Genomic DNA, 27744 nt, shown 5'->3' on the forward strand with positions numbered 1-27744 from the left:
CCCTAAAGAAAACTTCTAACTGAATACACAATAATGTATAGGTTCTCTGCTCAGCAGGAATGGGTTAGGAGTCAGAGTCAGAGAAAGCTTCATTTTAAATCTATTAATTTTTGATCTTCTGCATATTTCTGTAGAATGGGACTCATTATAATATAAAGTATATTTTTAAAAAAATGTTGTGAATTTGACTCTTAAGAATTGTGATAAAATATACATAACATAACATTTTCAGTTTTAATGATTTTTACTGTACACATCAGTGATATTAAATGCATTTATATTATTGTGCAACCATCACCACTATCCATTCTGGAATTTCTCGTCATCCTGAACTAAAACATTGTATCCACTAAACAGTAACTCTCCTCTATCCCCTTTCCTCAGACACTGGTAACCTCTAAGTGTACTTTTTTAAGTACCAAAGTTACCAATCAAAAATTAATAGCTATAAAATTTAGAATGAGAGGAGGGAAAGATAATAAGATAAACCAATTTCTCATCTTTCATAGTAGGTAGATAGTATCTTCAAGTTCTAGACCAAGGAAGGAGGGTATAATTAAATTATTTATATTTTAGGGGGTACTTCAGTCAGTCAGTTCAGTCACTCAGTCGTGTCCAACTCTTTGTGACCCCGTGAACTGCAGCACGCCAGGCCTCCTTGTCCATCACCAACTCCCAGAGTCCACCCAAACCCATGTCCATTGAGTCGGTGATGCCATCCAACCATCTCAACGTTTATCGTCCCCTTCTCCTCCTGCCCTCAATCTTTCCCAGCATCAGGGTCTTTTCCAATGAGTCAGCTCTTCGCATCAGGTGGCCAAAGTATTGGAGTTTCAGCTTCAACATCAGTCCTTCCAATGAACACCCAGGACTGATCTTTAGGATGGACAGGTTAGATCTCCATGCAGTCCAAGGGACTCTCAAGAGTCTTCTCCAACACCACAGTTCAAAAGCACCAATTCTTCTGAGCTCAGCTTTCTTTATAGTCCAACTCTCACATCCATACACGACCACTGGAAAAACCATAGCCTTGACTAGGTGGACCTTTGTTGACAAAGTAATGTTGCTGCTTTCTAATATGCTGTCTAGGTTGGTCATAACTTTTCTTCCAAGGAGTAAGTATCTTTTAATTTCATGGCTGCAGTCACCATCTGCAGTGATTTTGGAGCCCAGAAAAATAAAGTCAGCCACTGTTTCCACTGTTTCCCCATCTATTTGCCATGAAGTGATGGGACGGGATGCCATGATCTTCATTTTCTGAATGTTGAGCTTTAAACCAACTTTTTCACTCTCCTTTTTCACTTTCATCAAGAGGCTCTTTAGTTCTTTTTCATTTTCTGCCATAAGGGTGGTGTCATACTTGCTAGGAGAATTAAAGTCAGAAATAGTTAAAAGTTGTTGCAAGTTGTTAAAAGAGATAGGGGAAAGAGAACACTGCTTTACATATTAAACTAGCATGTTCTAGTTATTTTACCATCTCTGTATGAATTTGATACAAATTTAAAAGAGGAACATACTCTCTTAATCAGCCTTATAATAAAAAAGATAGTGTTTGGTTTGTTGGGAGAAGTAAATGAGACAGTATCTACAGAGAGCTTGGTGTTGTGCTTGGGTGGTAGGATGTGCTCCAGAAATAGCAGATATGTTATAAATTGCAGAGTGGTTTTATTTTTAAATCTCCAGAATTCAGGAACTTGGAGGGATTAGCTACTAACTAGCACCGTTGAGTTTCTTTTAATTAGAGTCACTTTGGACATGGGCAAGAACTGGGTTTGGCAAGAACTGAGATCCAGTTTGGGTGTCATGGCCCCTTTGACTTCCCCTGCCTGTGCTCTGGCATCCTTGCGTATAAAACAGGGATAATACCATTTCCTATTAAATCTGATATGCCATTTGATTATAAATTTATTATTTTGAGAAGGAAAATAAGTGATGACAATTATTTATGATGTCATGCTTCCTCTTCTTTTATTTCAGAAATGGTTAAATGTGATAAAAGTGTATTTGGAATGGGTTAACTCCTCTTTTCATAGTGTTATTATGAAAGTTAAATGAAGCATTGCTCATCAAACTGTTGCTGAAGTGCCTGGTGTGTAGTAAATTTGTTGTAAACCAATTTTTACCTCTTCCCTGACTACCAGGATCCACATCTCCCAAGGACCCGAGGCCTCTTGGGGCCTGGGATGGGAGAATCTCAAAGTTGACTTTGCTGATGTAGGGGCTTTTTCTTTGATCCTTCTGTCCTCTTCTTTCTCCAAGGTTGGATTTCAGGGGTTGATGAAATCAACCTCTCAGGATAGGATTTCAGGGGTTGATCTTTGATGGTAGGACCTGGTCTGGAGGGAGAGGGACTTTCTGATCATAATTTGTTATAGTCAAGTCCAGAAGCTTGGACAAACAGAAGAGAAATGTTTTAGGGGAAAACCAAGTCTGGGCAGTGATTCAGACCTTTTTATTCAGGTATTTTAAAAAGAGGGGGTAAGTGTTGCAGGTCTCTTCTTGCTCTGCTTGTGTGTAAATTATATAGCCTTTTGGAGGGTAGCTTGGCTCCTGTATTTTAGGATTGAAAACGTGTATTCCCAATTACATTTCTTGGAATTCAGTTCAGTTCAGTCGCTCAGTCGTGTCTGACTCTTTGCGACCCCATGGACTGCAGCACTCCAGGCCTCCCTGTCCATTACCAACTCCCGGAGTTCACTCAGATTCATGTCCATCGAGTCAGTGATGCCATCCAGCCATCTCATCCTCTGTTGTCCCCTTCTCCTCCTGCCCCCAATCCCTCCCAGCATCAGAGTCTTTTCCAATGAGTCAACTCTTCGCATGAGGTGGCCAAAGTACTGGAGTTTCAGCTTTAGCATCATTCCTTCCAAAGAAATCCCAGGGCTGATCTCCTTTAGAATGGACTAGTTGGATCTCCATGCAGTCCAGGGGACTGTCAAGAGTCTTCTCCAACACCACAGTTCAAAAGCATCAATTCTTCGGTGCTCAGCTTTCTTCCCAGTCCAACTCTCACATCCATACATGACCACTGGAAAAACCATAGCCTTGACTAGACGGACCTTTGTTAGCAAAGTAATGTCTCTGCTTTTGAATATGCTATCTAGGTTGGTCATAACTTTTCTTCCAAGGAGTAAGCGTCTTTTAATTTCATGGCTGCAGTCACCACCTGCAGTGATTTTGGAGCCCACCAAAAATAGTCTGACACTGTTTCCACTGTTTGCCCATCTATTTCCCATGAAGTGATGGGACCGGATGCCATGATCTTCATTTTCTGAATGTTGAGCTTGAAGCCAACTTTTTCACTCTCCTCTTTCACTTTCATCAAGAGGCTTTTTAGTTCCTCTTCACTTTCTGCCATAAGGGTGGTGTCATCTGCATATCTGAGGTTATTGATATTTCTCCCGGCAATCTTGATTCCAGCTTGTGCTTCTTCCAGCCCAGCATTTCTCATGATGTACTCTGCATATAAGTTAAATAAGCAGGGTGGGTGACAATATACAGCCTTGACATATTCCTTTTCCTATTTGGAACCAGCCTGTTGTTCCATGTCCAGTTCTAACTGTTGCTTCCTGACCTGCATATAGGTTTCTCAAGAGGCAGGTCAGGTGGTCTGGTATTCCCATCTCTTTCAGAATTTTCCACAGTTTATTGTGATCCACACAGTCAAAGGCTTTGGCATACTCAATAAAGCAGAAATAGATGTTTTTCTGGAACTCTCTTGCTTTTTCCATGATCCAGCGGATGTTGGCCATTTGATCTCTCGTTCCTCTGCCTTTTCTAAAACCAGCTTGAACATCAGGGAGTTCACGGTTCATGTATTGCTGAAGCCTGGCTTGGAGAATTTTTAGCATTACTTTACTAGCATGTGAGATGGGTGCAATTGTGCGGTAGTTTGAGCATTCTTTTGCATTGCCTTTCTTTGGGATTGGAATGAAGACTGACCTTTTCCAGTCCTGTGGCCACTGCTGAGTTTTCCAAATTTGCTGGCATTTTGAGTGTGGCACTTTCACAGCGTCATCTTTCAGGATTTGAAATAGCTCAACTGGAATTCCATCACCTGCACTAGCTTTGTTCGTACTGATGGCCCACTAACTTCACATTCCAGGATGTCTGGCTCTAGGTGAGTGATCACACCATCATGATTATCTGAGTCATGAAGATCTTTTTTGTATAGTTGTTCTGTGTATTCTTGCCACCTCTTCTTAATATCTTCTGCTTCTGTTAGGTCCATACCATTTCTGTCTTTTATCGAGCCCATCTTTGCATGAAATGTTCCCTTGGTATCTCTAATTTTCTTGAAGAGATCTCTAGTCTTTCCCATTCCGTTGTTTCCTCTATTTCTTTGCATTGATCGCAGAGGAAGGCTTTCTTATCTCTTCTTGCTATTCTTTGGAACTCTGCATTCAGATGCTTATATCTTTCCTTTTCTCCTTTGCTTTTCACTTCTCTTCTTTTCACAGCTATTTGTAAGGCCTCCTCAGACAGCCATTTTGCATTTTTGCATTTCTTTTCCATGGGGGTGGTCTTGATCCCTGTCTCCTGTACAGTGTCACGAACCTCCATCAATAGTTCATCAGGCACTCTATCTATCAGATCTAGTCCCTTAAATCTATTTCTCACTTCCACTGTATAATCATAAGGGATTTGATTTAAGTCATATCTGAATGATCTAGTGGTTTTCCCTACTTTCTTCAATTTAAGTCTGAATTTGGCAATAAGGAGTTCATGATCTGAGCCACAGTCAGCTCCTGGTCTTGTTTTTGTTGACTGTATAGAGCTTCTTGGAATTACCTGTGTCAGAACAATCAAGGATGCATGCAAAGATTTAGATTGGGATGTTTATCACAGTATTGTTTAGAATGTTAAAAAATTAAAACAACTCAAATGTCTAATCCTAATAAATCTTTAAGAATTAATTATCTTAATGTGACAATGGCATATATAACCATTAAAAATAATGTAGATTATTTAATGACTTGGGAAATGGTTCATAAAACATTGTTTAGTGATAAACTATTACAAAACAACTTAGTAATGTGATTCTATTCATATAGAAATAGTTATGTAGAAACTCACATTTGGGATAAAAGGTTCAAAGTTCATAGACAAAGTTGTTAACATTGATGATCTCTAGGAGGAGGGATTATGGATACTTTTTATTTTTGTATGTTTTAGTTTTTCTGTTTGCTGGTTTCATAAAAATAATTATTAAACAGTGATTCACTATTGAATTTACTTCCAAAGTGCCTTCTGTGATGCATTCTTCAGCCTCTAACACATACTTTTTTTTTTTAAACACAAAAGATAACATTTTCTGTGCACAGTTCTATGCTTTGGCTTCCTTTTGTTGCTGCTGTTGTTTCATTCAGAGGGTACATTTGGAGCCTGTATCAATTCACAAAGAACTTTTTTATGGAAATATAATATTATAATTTTATAATATATAACGTATCCATTGAATGGATGAATCATAATTTATCTTAACCAGTCTCCTATTGATGAACATTTAGGTTATTTCCTTTTTGTTTTTCTAGTGATGTAAAATATCTACATCAGAATTGGTGAAAGTGGTTAAAAGGTATAAGCTTCCAGTTATAAGATAAGTAAGTGCTGGGAATGTAGCAGATAGCATGGTGACTGTAGTTAACAATACTATATTGAATATTTGAAAGTTACTGAGAGAATAGATCTTTAAAGTTCTCATCTCAAAAAAAAAAAAGAATCTGTAATTATATGAGGTGGTGGATGTTAACTAAACTTACTGTGGTCATCATTTCACAATATATACATATGTTAAATCATTATATTGCACACTAAAAATTAATACAGTATTATATGTCAATTATATCTCAAAAGAAGAAGTTCATACACAGCACATTGTCATATGTGAACTTGTTCACAGAACACTTCTGTCATCCCAGACTGACTCACTGTTCTCTTTACTCAGGACCTCTCAGCCAGGTTGGTGGGTATCCAGTCCCAGAAAGCCCAGTTCCTCATCACCTTTAAGACTATGGAGGAAATCTGGAAGTTCTCCACCTACCTGAATTTAGGTATGATATGAGCAGGCAGGTGAAGGAGCACCTGTGTCTCAGATCAGCCATTTTGTAGAGCTTGACGTTAAGGAATTGGTGTGGCTCTGATAATTAAAAGAGATAGTGCCTAATTGGATGCTCTAATCGAAATATCACAAAGTTCCTGGAACTAAATCTAAAGCAGATACTGCACTGAAATGTCACATGCAGCACTTCTTTGTTTCAAGGAGAGATTATTAGATGATAAGTTAAAACTGCCCAATAGTTATTGTTCATCTACAAAATTCAAAGTAGAGATAAATTCAAAATTTATGGTTAAAAAGAAAAAGAAATCAGCGTTAGGTAGGATCTAAATAGCTGTTCAAAATAGTTCCAGATCCATGTTCCATGTTTTTGGAAGAGTCAAAGAAAGATATGGGGAAATTGTCTGCTAAAGGGGCCTCAGGATGCAGGGTTTTCTAGAAGGTAAAGAAGAATATTGGGGCACAGCACCAGTACCAGTGTGGTGGGAAATAGTTAACCTACCATCTCCATGGAGAGTAACTCATGACAGGAAAGTTACAATTGCAAAGCAAAACCAAGCAAAGCAAGAGGAGGCCTCTTGAATTGATGCGCATGTTTTACATCTCTTAGACAATGCGGGACTCCATGCAAACTGCAGGAAGTGATTTCATGTAGGGGAGAGGGTCAAGATGGCTCTTCACTAGAAGCCATAAATTGTTCTCTTGTAGTCAGGGTGATTTTCTGCTCTCCATTCCACCCATTTCCTTCTGTGACCATTAGAGATCCTTATTATTCAAAGTACGCTCCATGGACCAGCAACATCAGCATCAAGTGGGGCTTGTTAGAAAAATGGAATCCTTAGCAAATGAACAACAACAACAGGCCCCACCCTAAACCTACTGAACCTGCACCTCTATTTTAATAATGTCCCAGGTGATTTTTTGTGCACATTAAAGTATGATAGGCACTGTTACAGAAGATACACAGGGCCTAAATCAGTACAATGGAGAGTCAGAATGGAAAAAGACAGGTTTTGCATCTTAAGAAAATAAGGAAGTCTAGAGAAGAATCAAAATTTTAATACAAATCATTTAAATTTGTAGGAATGTTTAAAATACTATCCATTATCATTAAGTTTTGAAATTTGCATAGTTTTTAGTCTGGTTTTAACAAGTGAGATCTTACTGGGCATGAGGTAAGGGGAAGGTCAGAGGAATGTGAAAGTAAATCCTGACTCACTTATGGATCATAGAGAATCTCCCTGGCTACTGCATCATCAAGGCTATAAGAATTTGGATTTGGTCAGGAAAACTTTAAGGGGGAACCAGGAACCCCCAGAGTCAACATTGTAATCTTGGAGGTTCCTCTATGGGTATATTATAGAAAGATAGTTTGGTTTGATAATCTCATTCTGCTTTTATGGAGACTCATAATATGTTGAAAATAAATATGATTTAAAAATGATTTGTACTTCCCAACAGATGCTGAGAAGAACTAATTAGTTTTAGAAAATTTCTAGCTATCTCTCTGTGCTCTTCTAATTCCAGTTAAATGTAGTCAGGTTAGGGATGAAAGTCTGGGGGAGAAATTTAGGTGGGAAATTGCTCACCCTAATGCTCAGCTAATGGCAGGAATCTTGTTGAGGAATCCTGTTCGGCTTGACTTAGGCTATGTATCTACATGTCTGGAGCATCTCCTTTTTGACCACAAGTACTGGCTCAACTGCCGACTGGTTGAGGATACAGAGATCCACGTGTCAATAGATGATAAACACCTGGAAAGTATATACCTGGGACTCCTGATCCAGGAAGGTATGTATGGTGTAGGGGTGGGAATGAGGGTCTTATCTGGATATTTGTTATCAGAGTCCTTGCAATAGGCTACAGAGGGAGGCAAAAACCATTCAAACATGAAAATATTCACAAATGAACCCACCTGTTATAGTATTATTTCAAGCATCTCAGTTTAACATCAATATCATATGAACAGCTGTGTTGGCCAGTGTCACTGATTGTCTGATGTTGGAACCACTTGAGAATTTTTAAGAAGATGTCCATGTCAGGGCTCCACTGGGGTCAGTTTATCTCCAGAGATGGGGGTCAGGCTTTGATATTTTTCAAAAGTTGTAGATTATTCTAACGTGCACCCAAGATTAAGAACCACTATTCCAAGCATGTGATATAATTTGATTGTAAAATAAAATTGCAGATCTTACAAAACTTGCATGATTTCATGAGATTGAAGAAAATGATATTGGAAAACTTCTTGGAACATCCACCAATCTGTTTACAAGGAAGGATTGATCCAGGCTGCAACCAGCTGGTTAACAAGTGATGATATCATAGTGAGAGAGTCAATTCCTAGGCAAATTGATAAGAAGTCCAGAGTCCCCAAGGAGGAGATAGAGGTCTGGGGCTTTCAAAGTGGAGATAGAGGTCTGGAATTCTCAAGGAGGAGGAAAGGACAAGCTTTTTTGGACAAGCTTTTTTGTCTGCATTCCTTAGTCTTGGTCAGTTACACAACTCAGTTTAAACTCTGTACTAAGGATTATACAACAACAATGTATCCTGCTTAAGGACAGTTTCTCCTTCCCGAAAACCTTCTGACTAATCCTGTAAGATTAGTGACAGGGGGGCACTCTTTCTGCCCTCTTCTGATGTCTATGTCAGAAGCTTTGTCTTTTATACTTTATAAAACGTTATTACACAAAAGCTCTGAGCGATCAAGCCTCATCTCTGGCCCCAGATTGAATTCTTCTCCTCCGGAGGCCAAGAATTCTGGCATCTTTCGTGGTTCAGCAATACCCTTTCAATAGACACAGTGAAAGAGCCAGATTTCTGTAGAATATTTTGCAGAATAATTCTCTTTCTGATTGTATCACATGAATCATACATGAAAGAAAAACTTTCATACTGTACAACGATGAAATTTAGTTGGAGAAATTATGTTCACCCAAATCAACTTATTCTTTTTTGATCTTAAGATTAAGCATGAGGTTGCAATTATAACTGAAGTTCTCTTAAATATATTTTCACTAACTTTGTTTCATCTTTTCTCAAGGTGAAGTCCCAATTAAACCTCATTCTTGAGAATTATTTGGAATTTTTGGTGCCTATTTTAAGTGAATTCCCTCTAAGTGTTTTTTTTTTTTTTGGACCTGGTACCAATTTCCTGGGGTCCCAAAGACCTCCTGTAGCACCTCTCCCTGGACTGTGTACTTTATTTTCAGAAAGAAAAGTATTTGGGCTCTGATGGAAATATACATAGCGGATACTCCCTTTTCACTTCCTAGTACTCCTTGGGAAGAGCTTTTCTCATTATCTACAGGTCACTTCTTCTGCAGAGCCATGTGCTCTGTGACTCAGCCAGCTGAGAAGGAAGGGGAGTATTTGACACTTTGCAAGAATGAGTTAATCTCGGTGAAGATGGCTGAAGGCGAGTCTGAGTGGGAAGGTGTGTCCTTGGTGACGGGTCAGCGGGGCCTGGTGCCAGTGTCAGCCTTGGAACCCCTGCTTCTCCCTTTCCACCAGTGAGTAGCCACTCAAATCCTGGGAGAGGGTCCCAGAGCACACTGAAGTCTGCACAGAACAGAGTAGGTACATTTGTAGATATGGACATCCATGGTGCCAGGGAGGGGACAAACCTGGATGCTTTTTATCTTTTTCGTTTTTTTTAACAGTCAAGATTTGTACAATTAGATGAAATGGAGAAAACCCAAATTTTCAAATGGACATTGCATCAAAGAAGAAATACACTGCCTGGTCTCCAGTGCAGTGTTTGTGGGGACTGGGGACCATTTGTACCAGAGTCACTTGGAGATTTTACTACAAGTTTATATCCCTGGTCTTTCTCAGTCTCTCTTGGGGTTGGATCCAAAAATCTTCAATTTATGTAAGCTCCCTTTAAATATCAGGGGATGTTTTTCACACTAAAGTCTGAGAATCCTTACTGGGAGGTAGTATAAATTCCATCAGAGTGACAATAAACATGATTCCAGGCCATGGGCCCTGTGTATCACAGAGTCTGACAGTAGAATGGAGTGGGATCCTTTGTTAGTTATTTAACTGGCAAACTAATTGCTGGACTAGAAAATACCCCAGGCCTGTTAAGCTTCCCTCTTTTTCATAATGCTTGATAAAAAGTAAGTTCTCAATGAATGTTTGCCACTATTAAAATTAGAGTAATCTAAATGACAATAATACCATTATTACCATCATTGTTATTTTAATGAATTATTCTGTGCACTTTTCAAATTTTTTGAAATCCATGTTTGCAAACCCTGTGTTTCCATTGGCAGATGGTTCCTAAAGAATTATCCAGGAAACTGTGGCCTTTCCAGGAAGAGGGATTGGGCAGGCTCCTATCAGATCGGTATGGCTGAGTTGAAGACAGTATTAGTAGGGAGATAATATTGCTCTGCCTCCTACTTTATCCACAGATTTGGAGTCAGTTGATGTGAATTCCTGTCTCATCTCTGTTGTTGACTCCATCTGGGGAAGCCAGTTATACCATCCGTAGACATGGGTTCCCTTGCCTGTGAAGTGAGAGGTCTCAAATCAGGGCTATACTGTAGATATAAATGGCTCCAAGGGCAGGCAGAACACACAGATGCATGGAGGGCCTGAATAGAAGATGATGTTAGGAAATGGTGGGGACCGTAGGGTTTTAAAGATATGTGAGTGAAAAAGAAGCCCCATGTAGGCCAGATGTGGCCTCCAGGCTGCCTGCTTTCAATCTCTAGTCAAAATGTTTTCTAATCTCCTTTAGAATTTTGTGCTTAGGAAGATTAAGAATGCTTGGCACATAGTGGGTGCTCAGTAAATACTTGTTGAATAATGAAATACATGCATACATATATGTGCATAAATATATGCATACATTTTAGTTAATCTCTCTATGTATGTGTGGGTATATATGGGCTTCTCAGGTGGCTCAGTGATAAATAATCCACCTGCCAATGCAGGAGACACAAGAGACATGGGTTCGATCCCTGGGTTGGGAAGATTCCCTGGAGAAAGAAATGGCAGCCCACTCTAGTATTCTTGCCTGGAGAATCCCATGGATAGAGGAGCCTGGCAGGCTACAGTCCATAGGGTCACAAAGAGTTGGACTTGACTGAGCATGCATGTGATGCACATACTTGTATATTCATATACACACATAAATATACACACATACACATATATATATAAACACATACACATATATCTGTAAGTATATTTATATCTACTAGATAATAAAATTTAATGTTTTCATCTTCATCCTTGGAGCTGCCTTACCACACCTAGCACAAAGTGCAATTTTTAAAGTTCTGAGCTCAAATAACACTTAAAAATATACAGAGGGAATTATCAGATCCAGACAGTATATCTAATAAATAATCAACCATAAACAAGATTTTTATCTGTCTGAGGCAGTATGGTCTTGTAGTTAGGAACATGGGGCTGTGAAGTATGTTCTGGGTTCAGATTCTAGCCCTACAACTTAAAACCAGTGTGACCTCAGCCTATTTGTGATGTGCCCTCACTATGCCACAACTTCCTCAATAGCAAATGAGGTTACTGTAAAACCAACTTCAGATTTGTCATGGGAACTAAACTAAGTGACATCTATAAGTCAGTCAGTACAGTTGTGTCACATTGTAAGTGTTTAACTCATGGTAGATACTGTTAACCCCCAAAGCAGTGGGAACTTCTGATTTTGAAGACACAATCAACAGCTAGGGAGTTGGCCAGTCATAATGGCCAAAGGAGCCAGAAAGAAGTGGAGAGATCCTACAGTGGTCCTCACCCTGGTCTGTAGATCTGTGCTAACCATAATGAAGTGTTTGCATGGTAATGGCAAATAAGACAAAGTAGGACAATATAGTGAGCTTTCCAGTTTTACACAAGCTGCCTTTATTGTGTTTTAAGAAATACCTAGCATTGTGAGATGATATTTCCTACATTTGTTAAAGTTTCTTTTATAAAACAATGGTGAAAGTTGATGATAGTTCATTTTTTGAATTTCCTAGATTGGCTAAATGAAAAGCCAGTTACCCTGGATCATTCCTGCCAATTTCTTTCTTTATTTTTTTGAAGAGGAGGGAGAAGTTTCACTGGTCCTTAAAAGTTCTGAAGTCTTGGGAACATTTCATTTCATATTACATTGGAAGCTAGTGAGTGGCTCAGCTGTTTCTGCCTTATTTGGTTGACCTGTGTGTTGTTTTCCCACAGGCAGAGGAAAATGTAAAGCCTGGAAGGAATATGAGAGGGAAGAAAAGGACGAGCTGAATTTCCACCAAGGAGAAAGCATTGAGATCATCGGCTTTGTCATTCCTGGGCTTCAGTGGTTCATTGGGAAGTCAGCGCTCTCAGGAGAAGTGGGCTTTGTCCCCACCAGGATGATAGATCCTGATTCTTATTCCCCAATGTAAGTATGACAGGTAGACCATCTGGGATGTGCTGGAGCAGGGCCACTTTCCCCAGTGGTCCTGTCCCATTCTGTGCAGGTTGCAGATGAGTTTCAGGGCTTCGTAGTAACGCAAAGCCATAAGAGCACATTCTGACAACCTAGACAACATGAGGAGTGATAGGAAGGGAAAGATGAGTGACCAGGGAAGAAGTCAGTTCATTTCAGCAGATGGTCACTGAGGCCTTCCTCTGTGCAAGGAGAGAAGCACAACCCTCCAAACTCAAGGCCTGCTCTTAGACCTTCCCATCCAACCAAGGGGCCCCATCAAGGGAGTGCATGCACAGGGACCTGTAGACTATTGCTTAGTAAATGGAGAGTTCCCTCTCACGTAGGTCTATCTGCTGCAAGTTCAGTGTGGGAAGTCAGTGTTGGCCAGGATGACAGAGTGCCTTTTTTACTGTTTCCTGCCTTTCTGAGGCACAGAACTACCATGTGACCAGTCAGCAGCAGGTGACAAGCCTGCTCCAGCCACTCTGTCATAGAGTCCTAGAATACCTCCAAGTCTCTCTGGGTGAGCAACCTGCACTGGGATAGGAAATAGTAAAAAGCCTGGGTCCCGGAAGTACTAGAGGAAACACAGAGTAGGTGGCTAAACTTGAGATACTGTGGCCCTCCACGTGGGGAAAACATGGCCCAAGCAATGCCTTTGGCTCTGAACACTCAGACTGGAACTCCTTCCCTCACTGAAAGAGCCACTAAGGAGAGAGAGCCAAGAACAAGCTTTTTCCTTTGTAGGGAGAGGGGAGAGAAGGTAATTTTCCCTACACAAACATGTGGGAACCCAGGTACCTCTATAAGAGGAATGACTCATTGAGTTCCTGGAGAGGTATGGAGTACAATAGGAGTTTATAAGGAGGTAAACTCTGTCAAGAGAACTTTCCTCAAAACGGTAACATTTGAGTTCAGCTTTGCATGATATAAGACATTTCAACAGACATAAATAGGAAAGGAGGTCACAGGTAGGACAGTGAGGGAGATATTGAGGAGTGAGTCATGTTGTTAGGAGCAGCTCACCAGGTAGACGCTAGTGTGGCAAAGGCTCATGGGGGCCATGATGTGAAAGGAAATGCCAATGCCAAGGACCTGTCCTTCACCTGCCAGGGAATGAGGAGCCACTGAATGTATCTGAGCAAGGGTGACATGATGTGCCTGGGACTTCTGTCTAAGAAGCCAGCTCTGGCTTTGGGCGAGCTATGCATGGTCAGGGGACAGCCTGGAGGCAAGGGACCAATAACAAGTTTGAGTTCAGGGACATTTAGGAAGGAGCAAGGGGACTGGAGAGGAGAGAACACTGCTAGGCCCAGTCAACACTTCAGAGATTGTGGGAGCTTTACAAATATGGATCCTTGTGTCTTGCCCCTAGAAGTTCATTCTCATTTGTCTGTGTGGGGCCCAGGTCGCTATGATTTTAAAAGCTCCGCAGAGGGGCTAGTGTACAGATTGGGTGAAAACTGCTGCTCTAACTATCCCCTCAATTTACTGCAGGGGTAGGTGAGGATCCCAGGAGTGAAATAGCTGAACCCATCCCAGATTTCTGATGTTAAATCTGGGGTTTTTCAACAGCAGAGTCCTGAGGCTCTGATGAAAGGGAGAAAGAATAAAAAGAACAGAGTCTCTGTAAATGGGAAGAACCGTTTACAGAGCAGAGAAAGAAAGAATGTAGTGAAGGAGACAGCTGAGGAGGAGCTACTAGCCATGTGGGAGATGGGGGGATGCTTAACACTGTGAAAGGGCTTTGAGATTGACCATTGAGAAGTCATTCGCCATGAGGAGGTCACTGGTCATTGGAAAGTAGCATAGCTCAGTAATAAAGAGTTTCAGAGCCAGATTTCCTGATAGGCATTTATAGCCACAGGAGCACATCCTGTGTCTCCATTAGCTTACCAGTGGGTGACTTCGGGTATGTTAATTTGTCTCTCTAAGCTTTAGTTTTCTCATCTGCAAAATACATACAGTGTTAGTATTTGCCCATAAGATTGTCTTGAGTTGAAATGAGCTACATGTAAATCCCTTAAAATGGTGTCTGGCATAGTGTGTATGAGGGTGTGTGTGTGTGTATTATGATCAATATACATCAACTCTTATTATTGCTGTTACTGTTGTGGGTGGTAATCTTTGAGAGGCCATTAAATAGGCTATTGAGGGTAGGTGTCAGATTTCATCAATTATATTGGACTTCTGTACCTCATACCATGGGTTTCCCTGGCAGCTCAGCAGTAAAGAATCTGCTTGTCAATGCAGGAAACATAGGTTCGATGCCTGCGTTGGGAGGGAAGCTCCCCCAGAGAAGGAAATAGCAATCCACTCCAGTAGCCTGGCAGGCTACAGTTCATGGGATTGCAAAAGAGTCAGACATGACTTAATGACTCCTCATACCATGCCTCAAGTGACAATAACCCAGTACTACTGAATTAATCTGATCATCACATTTTAGCTGGCTTAGTTGCACAGGGTACACTCATCCTGCAGAATATCATCCCCTGTATCACAGAGGTGGTAGGACACCTTCTCCTTACTTGCATAGTCACCTGTTGGCCTCCACCTGGTCACCCGTGGGACCCCATGCACCAAAGATTGCACATTTGGTAGGGCAGGAAGGGGAGAGTGGACAGGAGACAGAGAAGGGTGGCAGAGAAGGGTGGCAGAGGGAGAGGGGAGGGGTACTTGTTCATTGCACACCCCCAAAGCACTCTCTAGATTACAGACACTCTCAAAACACAGCAATTGGATGAAAACCCCACAGACAACCTGCCGCCTGAAGCAGCCATGGTATGGACTAGGAACAAGCCATCCCTGTGTGCTGTGCTGTCCCTGTGATCAGGCCACTGGGTGTCACTCTTAGTCTGTGTTTGGGGTCGGGTTTCTGAAGATGGCCCAGCATTTGCTGAAGTCTCCATCCTCTCCTCGCAGCTTCCCTCCGTTTGATGGTTTTTTATTCTCTGAAGTGTTTCTATAACATATGTATGTGTGTATGCATACATGCATATACTTTTTGATTTAACCAAATTGGCTGTGTATTGACAATGAAATTTCTCAGAAGCTGTTTGCTGAGTCAGATTTAGGTCATGCCTCTGACACGTGGGACTGGGATCTTGCTTATCCATGGAAGCAAATTTTTGTGGGTTTCTCTTTTTGTAGCTCAGGTTTCAACATCAGCTACCTAGTTTCACAGCAACAGTAGCTGGAAAACCCATTCTTAAACCTTGGGCAGGTCTGTCTGAATAGATAGTCTTTGTATTTGACAAGAGTGACTTTGAAGACTATCACCCTTTTGAGAGTGACAGAAGGCCACATTTGTCCTCTTTTTTTTTTTAAAAGCATTTAATGTGTTTGTGTTTGAGTTTGTGTGTGTTTTAAGTGAAAAAAAGTCCTTATATATAATTGAAGATGCCTTTTTACCCCCTCATACTTCCATCCTCTGATCCTGATTCCATCTTATAGGCCAACACTGTTTGAAATTTCTAGTCTTTATTCTGATACACTTAAAAAATTGACATTTGTTTATAAATGAAAATACTATGGTTTTGTGTATTAAAATTTTATATAAATGTTTTTTTCTACAACTGGCCTTTTCCACAATTGACATTATAAATTTAAGATTTATTCATGTTGTAAAAGATATAGTTAATTTTTGTAAAGTGTTACTTACAAGAAATTTATATACTTAAATGCCTACATTTAAAAATAAACAAGATTGAAAGATTAATGTACTCAAAACCAGATGTAAGAGAATAGGAGAAAAGCCAATATTTCATGGTATTAAATGTTAAAAAATTTCTTTGTTAATCCCCTCTTTTATTCTTATTGTTTATCTGTGTCTTCTTTATAATTCCATTTCTTGTGGCATCTATTTTTGTTGATGAGAAGTTTGCTGTTTCATAACCATTTCTTTGCAGTAGGTAGCTTTTATCTCGCTGTTTTTGTTAAGGTTTTGTTTTGTTATTGATGTTTTGCAATTGTACCGTAGTATGTCTAGCTTTGATATATCCTATTATTTATAGCAAGTTGTCCACTTCCTTCTCCATCATGTACACCTCTAGGTAGATATTTCAGTGGAGATCTGTGAGTTGGTAAATGCTTTCCATCTCTTTAAGATACTTAAAATATACTCTTGCATGATCATTTACATAGGTGTAGAATAATATCTTCAAAGTGTAGAGTGAAAATTAATTATTAATATAAAATTTCAAATCCATTTTGCCAGAGTTTTGTCAATCTTATTAGTCTTTTCAGGAAACCAGTTTTTCTTTTGCTGACCGTCTTTATTGTTTGTTTTCTATTTCATTAATTTCATATTTACCTTTATAATTTTTCTACTTTGCTTTTATTTCATAAATTTATGTTCCTATCATTTATATTTAACTCTTTTATTCCATGAGTTGAATAGTTAATTAATTGATAATTGAACCCAGAAAGAATGATTAGGAGAAATAGAAAATCCAAAAAGACTTATAACCTTAATGAAATGGAAATCATGTTTAAATTGTATTATTTTTATTTATTTTGCTTAGGACTTGGTGTGCTTCTTCAATTTGAAGACTCATGTCTTTCTTCAGTTCTGGAAAATGCTCAGTCATTCTTCCTTTGAATATTGCCTCTCTCTCATTCTCTTTAGTCTCTCTTCTGGAATTCCTGTTAGAGGTATGTTGGACTTGTCATTCTATCCTCAATCTTGCTTAATTAGTTCCTTTATATTTTTCATCTTTTGTCATGCTAGGCTACATTCTGGATGATTTCCTCAGAACATTCTTCAGTTTCACCAATTTTCTTCTCTGTTGTGACTAAACCTGTTGTTTAACTTTACTCATATGGTCCCAAATGTCCATGCTTTTATTTTCACTTCTAAAATTTGTATTTTACTATTTTTCACATATGCTGTTTCTGCTCTTATAGCCTGATATTTTCATTGTAGCCTCTATTCATTCTTTTTATTTCATTATTTTAACCATGCTTATTATAAATTATCTTCAGATTACTGTTAGTTCTATTGTAGTGTTGATCTACCCATTTGTGCATTTGCTGACTCTCTTCGTCAATAGTTCATTTTCTTGTGTGGTTTGTATTTTCAGTTATGTGAATGAACTTTCAACATTTTAAAAGATGGTCTTTGCCTGAAGCCTTTACTACAGAAAGCATTCCAGCAGAGCACTTTTTGGCCTTTGCTTTCCCTGGAAACTTAGAAACTCAGTGGTTCAGATCTGGTTCTCTGATAGGGTACCTACATTGTGCAGTGTAAATTCATATCCCACACCTTGTAATAGTGTAAGCCTAGGTGTTTTATTTTTTCCAGACACTCAGACAGACAGAAAGCGTGTTCTTGGCAGGTTATGAGAAGTTTCCAATCCCCTTTTATAGAAGTCGCAGCACTTCTAGATTTTAAGCCATAGGGAACACAAAGCTATTTTGGGAGCTCCATTCAGCTTCCCTGCTTCACACAGGTCCAAAGTCACATTCTGTCCCTAAGTGGTATTAGCAGGTCAGCCCCACCTCTGAGGGCCAGTGTCCCAGATGAGAACCACTAGCATCTCTGGACCATCTACTCTAACTTACCAATTTGGCTTTGCTTTTTCCTTTTGTTTCTGGTTCCTAGGAATTTCCCTTTCTCTCTTTAAAGACTATATTAAAATGTTTATCAGATTTTATCCATGCTTTGTCTATGTATATGGTGGCAAGTAGCCCTGTGCTTCAGCTTCTTGTATTTCTAGAAGCCCTACCACACTCCTTCTAAGTCCATCTCCATGCCGGCAAGCCCTAATGTAATTTGTCAAGCTTCTTGGACTCTCTCTAAATATCTGGGACTCAGGGCATTAGCATATTAGCCATAGGCAATGGACACAGAGGCAGAAGACCTCAGCTTCGGTCTCAGCTTTACCACTTTCCAGCTGTGTAATTTTGAGCATGTCACTAAACCTTTCTGAATCTTCATCTACAAATATGAACAAAAATACTTACATCATAGGATTGTTATGAAGAGTAAATGAAATAGTAAATTCAGGAATGGGATCATATCATTCTTTTTATCTCAAATGAGTTTAGATGTAGAATTCAATTACATGCTCTTTCAAGAATGGAATATCTTAAACTGCTGGGGAGAATCTGGAGGTCAAGCCAGAGAGATAGGGGTTCCATAAGACAGGGAGGCTTGGTGTACTGCAGCCCAGGGGGTTGCAAAGAGTCGGACACAACTGAGCGACTGAACTGACTGACTTAAGTATTGTGTCAAGAGCTGCAGATGTCAAGACAAGCTTTAGTGCCAGTTCTGCCTCTAATCAGAGTTGTGACCTTGAGCAGTTCACATTAGTGGCTAGTTTTCTCAACTAGAAAACAGCTACTAAAGTGGCTGACTTTCAAACTGCATTTATCTGAGCTACAGAGACAATGGGTAGGTGGCAGACCATGGCACTGCATCCCAGCCCTTCCCTTAATCATGCTTGAAGTAAAGAAGCTCCTCTTATATCCTGCTTTATGGTTACCTAACCACAGACTGAACTGAACTGAACCACAGACTTTATTTTTCTCTACCTCAGTCTCTTCCTCTGTAAAAAGGGAATAAGGATAGTATATGCATCATAGGGCAACTGCATACATTAAATGAGTATCTGATTCATAATAAACAGCCCCCACAAAGTATTAGCTGGTATTAACACTTGGGCTTTCAAGTTATTTTTGTTTTAAAGCTGGATTCTGAAGTTAAAAATATATTGGGAACAAAGAGATATTAAATGTTGTCTAGATGGATATTGGACTGAATACTTTCCAAGGCACTTCTAGTTTTCATGTTCTTTGATTTTATGACAGGTATCTAGCTGACAAATTGTTTTTAACAATTAGTTTATACGGTAAAGTGAATATACAGAGCTCTGTTATTTATACTCATTTCTTCTAGCCCCCTGGCCTGCCTTCTACCCACTTCCCATGCCTCAGCCTTCTTTCCCTCTCTTTATGGTGCATAACACTGTTGTGCTGTGTCATGGAATCTGATGTCAATATCAGCTGTGAAGAGTTTCTTCTGACTATAGTCAAGCTTTCTCCATTGTTCCTCTAAATTGTGTCATCAGTCCTGAGTGTTTTCTTGAAATAATCTGTCAAAGAAACATCTTTTAATGGTCCTTTTCCAACCCCTGCATTTAGGACAGCCAGTTCCTATTTCTTTCCCTAGAAATGGTCACCGTGTGGTCTCACAGAATGGGTAGGGGTTGAAGGAAGGGGTTTTGTTTTTCTTGAGAGATGGAGATTTCATTGGAGGGTTGTTTTCATGTGCCACTTCTTCAGCCACCACATAGGTCGGTTCTGCACAGATGAGGTGCCTCCAGCTCTTCCTTGATGTACAGATAAAAGCATTATACAACAGTGAGATGAGGAGTCTGATTTCAGCTCTGACTGTGTAGGTTGATGGCTTCTCTGTGTCCTTCACTGCATTCTAGGGTGAAGAGAGAAGAGGTCGTGTCTGAAACCTTGCACTGATCTGTGTCCATGTCTTTTGCCTCAACATAGGAGCAAGAACTCCGCCTTTTTCAGTGATGAGGAAAAATGCTCTCTGGGGTTCCTGGGAAGTGACAGGAAAGCTGAGTGTGTCAGCTTCCTCCGCACACTTGCTCAGACTGACATAACATCTGTCTACCAGCTTAGTGAGTATTTGCTTCTCAACTGCCTCCCCACCCCCCGAGAAAGCCCAAACTCCTCAAGATTAAGGAATTGTTCCTAACCAAAAAGTACAGTATCTCTAAAGTCTAATCACATGCATGTATGTGGGGCTGTGATCACAGTTCAGTTGATGACCTGGGTCATATTTGATTAGCAGCATTTTCACTTTGGATTTCAGATGATTCTAAAGTCACAGGGACTTGGTGCCTAAAAACTATGAGATGTAATGAAATCAGTTCAGCTATAGAATGGGAGGCTGGCCATATTGAACCTTCCATTCTAAACTGGAGAAGAAAACTTCCTGGGTTGTGGCTGAGGGTCTTCCTCCTAGGGCTGAAGTAGGTCTGGCCCCACAATAATAAAGGTGCGGCCATAGAACATTATAGCTGGAAAGACCCTAAGAAATGACTTCTCTCATTTTATAGATTAGGAAGCTGAGGCCCAAGTGAATTAGCGCCTGAACCAGGATAAGAACTGCCCTCCCCTGTCCTCTAGTCAGGACAACTCCTACTTCTCCACATTGTCCCTGACACAAAATGACTTTGGACTGTTGGATATGTCAGTCTTGGGTGAGTGAGGAGCCTCAGTACCTAGCACAGTTTCAGTGGTGTCTGAATGACTGACTGACTAAATGAATGACACTCTATCCCTTACTTTGTGAGGGGTCCCCTGCTCTGTGTCAAGAAGTGCTTCATCCAATGACAGGGTTTGAAGAAGGATTCCTGTTTCTCCTATCTCTTCAGTGATGGAGATACTGCGTCCACTCCTTTGTGGCCACATTAGATGGCACATATTTCATGGGTATGGCCAGAGATTCTGCAGAAGGACTCACAGGCTAGCCTCTGGAGCAGAAGTGGGAGTTAGAAACTTTCTCCAGGCACAGGAACATTTGTGATTAGCACCTTGCCCAGGTATCAGCACCAGCCCAGGCAGTACTTTCTTACTCCGGGCAGATCACACTGCTGCACCAAGCTGAACCAGGAAGCTGAAGTTATGAATGTAGCCTGGTAGTCAGGAGCCAAGGTCTGAAAACCAAGGATTAGGGGCCTGCTTTGGAGGTAGGGGTGGCTATAGACTTGGATCCAGGGTATCTGCCAACTGTTGACCCAGTGGTTGAGGGAGATCCAGGGACAGGTCTCAGGCAGCCCATTAGCTCTTATCCACAGACCAAGGGTGCATCTCTGCTGGGTGCCGGGCTGCACTTCATGGCTTCACAGGTTGTCCCTGGCACCGAGGCAACCAACAGAAGGGGCATCCTGTTGGTAAATTCCATTCTTTCTCTGAGAGGAAGTATTTTTTCTTTTGGTAGTTCCTAATTATTTGTGTTCTTGGGGGTCCTGGCCTAAGAGAAATGGTTGCAGTAGGACAAGCACCTGTCCCACAACATCAGTGAGGGACAGGTGCAGGAACCCAGAGCCCAGCTCTCTAGCTCTAGTGTGTTTGGCTGTAGGACCTTTTGGGGTTGCAGATATCAAGTACCTTCAGTGACGCTCACAGAAGAAACCTTCTCCTGAGAATAGCAAGTGGAGGCTTGATTTGGTGAGGGGCCTGCTACCCTCAAAGTTCACTGGAGAGCTCAGGGTAGGGGCACAGGTGGCTGACTATTGCTACTTTGCCAGGAAGAGGTAGAATCTTTTTTCTAGCAGCCCCTGTTCTATGGAGCACGAACCTGGCCTTCACCTCCACAAGCTCCACTGTGGCTACTTTGGCCAAGGGGGTCAACTTCTTTGCTGCCAAGCCCAAGGTCATCTTTTTGGTTTTCACCTTATCTTATTTCATTTTTGTTCACTTTTGAACACGGTGAAATGTGTTCATTTTTGTTCACTTACCTTGTTTCACTTATGTCACTTTTGTTAGATGGCTGCACCATAAACCACCCTGGTCTCCATGATTCCTCTTTTCTCTGTGTCTTTCCAGTCTCCTGGATTGGCTCTCATCTGCCAGTAAAATGCTGATGTTTTCCCAGCTCATTCACAAATCTCCTCTAACCACTCCTCCTCCACCTGCTTTGCTTTTCCTTCCAAATCCTTCTTTTGGGACTTTGAGACATTCTTTGTGACATAGTGTCAGTCACAAATCCATGTTTGCAAGTCTCCACTTTTCTCCTTGGCCACAGATCTATTTCATTCTCTCCTAGAGCTCCTACAAGTACTACAAATTCAAAATGTCTAAAACTACTAGAGATTGTGCTTTCTCCCACCTCATCCCACCACAGTACTTCAGGGAACAAGACTTAGGAACCTCAGATGCTTCTTTACCTTCTTTTCTTAATTATTGACATTTGGTCACCTCATCCTATCATATTTACAAAGCACATTATGCACACTGAATCTGTCTGTTGAATGGGTGGATGACAGAGGAAGGAAGAAGGAAGGCTGTACACATGGAAACGAGAGGCAATGCAACATGCCAAGAGTGTGCTGCCCATGGAGTTTGGTTCATGGCTCTGTCATAAACTCACTGAAAGATTTGGGCCTTAAGATTCCGTCATCACCCCTGCCCTGCATACTCACACCTCTTGGCATGGAGCTCCTGTTTCTGTCTTTTCTTCTCTGACTCTGTTCTCATTTCTACCTCAGTTCTCAACTGTATGGTGAGTGGGTTAAACCAGATAATCTTTAGGTCCCCACAGCACTGATGGTGAAGGGGAGATGCTGTCTTGTACCTTAGGGACAGCTGTTGGTCTGAAACACAAAGTGTCCAAGGGGCCACTGGTCCAGGGAACGCATGCAGGCATAGGCATGCTGGACCATTCTGACCTAACTCAGGTCTGTCCTTCATCTCTATCCAGGTGGGTTTGAATCCATCCAAAGTCTTCCAAACGATCTGAGCGGTGAGTAGAGATCATGCTGAACCAGACCTCCAGTCCTGTGGGACAGAATCTTGTCCTCTTGCCAAGAGCTGGCCACAATAGTTGCAGGTACTTAGTGTTGCTCAATTCTGCCTGTCCCTTACAGTGTCCCAATCTGAAGGCTTCAAGGAGACCCGGCCTGGTGGAGCCTGGGAGGAGCATCAGGCCATGGGCTCCAGACAGTCCAGCAGCTCTGAGGACTCCAGTCTGGAGGAAGAGCTGCTTTCAGCTGCCTCAGACACCTATCATCTGCCGGAGCCTGATGACCTCGATGACCCAGAATTGCTCATGAACCTGAACACTGGTCAGGAGGAGGAGGAGGCTGAGAACTTCGCCCCCATATTGGCTTTTCTGGATCATGAGGGATATGCTGACCACTTTAAGAGCCTCTATGATTTTTCCTTCTCTTTTCTCACGTCTTCCTTTTATAGTTACTCTGAGGAGGACGAGCTCATGGCCTACCTGGAGGCCTCGAGGAAGTGGGCCAAGCGGAGCCACATGACCTGGGCCCATGCCCGGCTCTGCTTCCTCCTGGGTCGGCTAAGTGTCAGGAAAGTCAAACTCTCTCAGGCCAGGGTGTACTTTGAGGAGGCCATCCACATTCTCAACGGGGGATTTAAGGATCTATCCTTGGTGGCTGCCCTGTATATCAATTTGGCGGCCATCTACCTGAGGCAGAGGCTGAGGCATAAAGGCTCATCCTTGCTGGAGAAGGCAGGTACCTTGTTGGCCTGCCTGCCTGACCGGGAGTATAGTACCAAGAGCGAGCTGGATGTGGTGGCCTATGTGTTGAGACAGGGCATCGTGTCAGGCAGCTGCCCACTGGAGGCCAGGGCCTGCTTTCTGGCCATCCGATTGCTCCTAAGCCTTGGCCGGCATGATGAGGTCCTGCCCTTCGCCGAGCGCCTGCAGCTCCTCTCTGGACACCCTCCCACCTCAGATGCTGCAGCCACCATCTTGAGTTTTCTCTATGACAAGAAATATCTGCCACACCTTGCAGTGGCTTCTGTCCGGCTGCGTGGAACTCCGAGTATCCAAGAGATGGCCCTTCCAATTTGGCAGGTCCACCTGGTCCTGCAGAACACCACCAAGCTCGTTGGTATCTCCTCCCCAAGCTGGGGTGAAGTTTCTTCCCTGGCTTGCCCAGCACTCAGGCAGGCACTGACTTCCTGTGAGGAACAGGCAGACTGGAGCACCCAGAGGGTCCTGTGTCTCATCCTGTCCAAAGTGTACCTCCAACACAGATCTCCTGATGGTGCCATCCATTACCTGAGCCAAGCTTTGATGCTAGGCCAGCTGCTGAGTGAGCAGGAAGCTTTTGAGTCTTCCCTCTGCTTGGCATGGGCCTATCTCTTATCCAGCCAGCCAAAGAAGGCTTTGGACATCCTTGAGCCATTCTTATACTCCCTGAAGGAGACAGAGAGTGTTATCCACAAAGGAGTGGTCTATAACCTCATGGGACTTGCACTTCAAGGTGAAGGCAGGGTGAACAGGGCAGCCAAGAGCTATCTCCGGGCCTTGAACAGAGCCCAGGAGGTAGGGGATGTGCGCAACCAGGCAGTGGCTTTGGCCAATCTTGGCCATCTGACCCTTAAGTCCTGGCCTCAGCAGCCAGCCAGGAACTATCTTCTACAATCTGTGCAACTCTATTCTACACTCCCGGCCAGCATGGAGACAGACATGGAATTAATACAGGTGCTTCTCTGGTTGGCCCAGGTCCAGGTGTATGGACGCCAGCTGGCTAGTGGCCGCTTTTGTTATGAAATGGCATTGCTGTTTGGCTTAAGGCATCAACACCTGAAGAGTGAGTATGTCCTGTGCTGCTGAGATGCTTTAGAGAAAAGTGTTAGAGGACATTTTTTTCCTTTGTCCTGTATCCAGTCATCTCATCCATGTTCCTGCTTTATGTTCAGGTCAGCTTCAGGTCACCAAATCCCTCTGCCATTTCTACAGCTCTGTGTCCCCAAACCCCGAGGCATGCATCACCTACCACGAGCACTGGCTGACACTAGCTCAGCAACTCAGAGACCGGGAGATGGAGGGGAGGCTGCTGGAATCCCTTGGACAGCTCTATCGGAACCTAAACACATCCAGGTGAGTGCAGGCTCAAGGACTCTCCTAGAAACATCTTTCCTTCCTTAAGGAGAATCAGTATACTTTCCCTCACAAAGTTAGGTCCAAATGTACATGATGTGTTTATGGTATCATGGAAAAGAATGTCGTCTTTGCAGCTAACACACATTGTAAACTCAGTGCCACCCATCACTTATTAGCTGTGTGACTCTGGGCAGTTTTTATACTTGCCCATGCCTCTGCTTCCTCACCAGTTAGTGCACACGGGACACTTGGACAGTGCCTGATAAGGCTCGATCATGTTGGCTATGTTACAAGTAATTACCTGTGTGTCTCTATAACAATCCATCAAATGGATGTGGCTGAGGGTGCATAATTCAGAGAGGTGGCAATTATTATACTGAGGACCATGGAACTCTCAGGAGGTCTTCATTACCTGAGGACAGTTGGTATTAGAGAAAAGACACAAAGTAAATAAATGCACAGAAAGCAGGGGTGTAAAATTTCACAGTAAAAAATTTTGATGGTAACTTACCTTTAAAATGAAACTGGAAATGATGAAACTAAGTTTATTTTCACTTTTTAGTTAAGAAGCTAAGGTTATAACTGCAACTGTGCACTGAGTCGTAGACTAAACATAGCAAAAGAAGTGTTTTGTGATTGACTTTTTGGGACTCTCTTAGAAAGGCTCATTTTTCAAAAATTTCCCAAAACCTAACTGTTTTACCCAAAGGCTTTTTTTTTTTTTTTCACTCTTGATATTTAAATTATTCTCAGGTGAACTATCCTGCCATCTCTTGCTGATTTTCCTTTCTGTCTCTTCACTGATCAGATCTGCCTGATCCTCATTTGCCAGTGGCATGGCCTGCAACTCTGCTCTCTAACAAGCCTTTAATTGATTCCATTAAACTCTGCATGGTTTATATTTAATTATATACTTTGCAATAGATTGGCATTGTAGCATTTATTCATAATTATGAATGACTTCTAACATGGGGGAGAGATGATTGCTAGGGTTGAGCAAAGAGAAGTAATTGAGGAAAAGCTATTTAAATGATAATTTTTGCTTTTCTAGGCAACGTGGTAACCTTGGGCACCTAATAATCAGATAATGAAATCTTTCTTTGTCTTTCTTTCTCCCATTCTGTCTCCCTCTCCCTCATCTCTTCCCTCTCTCACAAGAATCAGGTATCCTCCAAATATCCCATTGTCTTTTGTCCCAGGAATGGAGTTTTAGATCACTGCAGCCTGTGAGGGGCCAGGAAGCCTGGCCCCAGCCCCACTTTGTTTCTGTTCAGAACACCTTAGGAATCTGTATAGTTTGGGAGCAGATCCAGAAGGTAGGCTTAAATTAATCTTAGAGATGAGATAGTCATATATTCACGGTAACACATAGTGAGAATGGGCTTTGGGAAAGTTGACTTTTAAGGGACAGGAGTATGGGTGGCAAATATGTGTCAGGTTTATTGCCACCCTTCCCTGTGGGCAACTTCAATCTCAGATTAATTGCTGTGCAGTGATTAATCACCTACCCAACTGCCATCCTTTGCTCACAGCCTTCCTCCTGCCTCCAGCTGTCAAAAACCACTGATATTCTAAGGGAAAAGCCAAAGAAAAAGCCCTGGATTCTGTCAACAGAGTGCAGAGGTCTTTCTTAAGGCAATATGAAGGACCACTGGATTTCTTAGGTGTGAGGAGTATATAGAGAGAAGGGAAAGTGTGTAGCTGGAGTTGCTCCAAGGAGTGTCTGGAAGTCACAGGCCACAGAGCAGTGAGAGAAGAGACCAAAACTGGATTAGGAGTCAGGAAACCTGAGCCTGCCATGAGCTTATAACGTGTCCTTAAATAAGTCATTTCTCCTCTTGGTTGCTCCATTTATAAGGTTAAATTGAATAAGGTGCCTTCTTGTTCTAAAATGTTAAGTCTAGGATGAGCCAGCTATGCTATGCTGACACTGGTAATGGCCGTGTTAGTATAAGAATTCCTGTTGCCTCCAGAGTCTTGGGTTTTGGAGGCAGATTCTTAAAGTTTTGGGCCTTCTAGATCAGAGACCTAAACTGTGGGGGATTTTTAAAGACTCTGCAGTAGCTTCAGAGGGTCTTGATGTAGTGACTGTAAACTCCAAGTGGGCAGACCTGGTGTCTAGCGTAGAACAGAGAGACATATATATTTGTGTGGGCATAAGATGTTTACCCCTTTTCAGGATGCTCAGTTTGTCAAGAACATGCTATAATGCTATATTTATTTAGCATGTATAAATCAACTACTCCTGCAAAGCCTTTGTGAAAAAGAATAGAACAAAGACCAGCTAACAGAAATCGATAAACAAGTGTTTCCATGCACCTGGAGGTGGTTACTGTAATTTAGCTCTAAGCTTCCTGGTAGCTGAGGTAAAAAGGGGAAAACCATATGAGGTTCTCACTGTCTGATAAAAAAAATAAAAACAAATGTATCTGTTGGAGCAAATTTATTCCTGGCACTGACTTCTAGGAAGAATTTATTAGGTGGGTTTTGATAATGGTTTTTTCAACTAAATTCTCCTCATGGAATTTCCATTCTTAACAAAGCTCAAAGCCATATCAGGCAAAGGCAGGAAGTGTTCATGGGCGAGATGGCAGGCATCTGCCGGGGCAGGTTTGGAGGGAGAGGAAACAACACTTTCAGCTAAGGGTTGCTGGATCTGTC

General features: G+C 41.8%; 1 protein-coding gene across 2 annotated transcripts in view; it reads left to right on the top strand.

Moving 5' to 3' along the window:
• The window catches only part of SH3TC2 (SH3 domain and tetratricopeptide repeats 2), a 56714-nt gene that overhangs the window by 16473 nt on the left and 12497 nt on the right, over positions 1–27744 (top strand). For both annotated transcript variants that reach the window (XM_013965675.2, XM_005683144.3), the window contains exons 4-12: positions 5948–6053; positions 7706–7849; positions 9366–9567; positions 10336–10409; positions 12254–12449; positions 19986–20119; positions 22927–22968; positions 23093–24790; positions 24900–25080. In XM_013965675.2, the coding sequence (XP_013821129.2) occupies positions 5948–6053; positions 7706–7849; positions 9366–9567; positions 10336–10409; positions 12254–12449; positions 19986–20119; positions 22927–22968; positions 23093–24790; positions 24900–25080 (2777 nt within the window). The remainder of the gene's footprint in view (positions 1–5947; positions 6054–7705; positions 7850–9365; positions 9568–10335; positions 10410–12253; positions 12450–19985; positions 20120–22926; positions 22969–23092; positions 24791–24899; positions 25081–27744) is intronic.

The sequence above is a fragment of the Capra hircus genome, chromosome 7, assembly GCF_001704415.2.
Source record: "Capra hircus breed San Clemente chromosome 7, ASM170441v1, whole genome shotgun sequence".
Taxonomy (NCBI): domain Eukaryota; kingdom Metazoa; phylum Chordata; class Mammalia; order Artiodactyla; family Bovidae; genus Capra; species Capra hircus.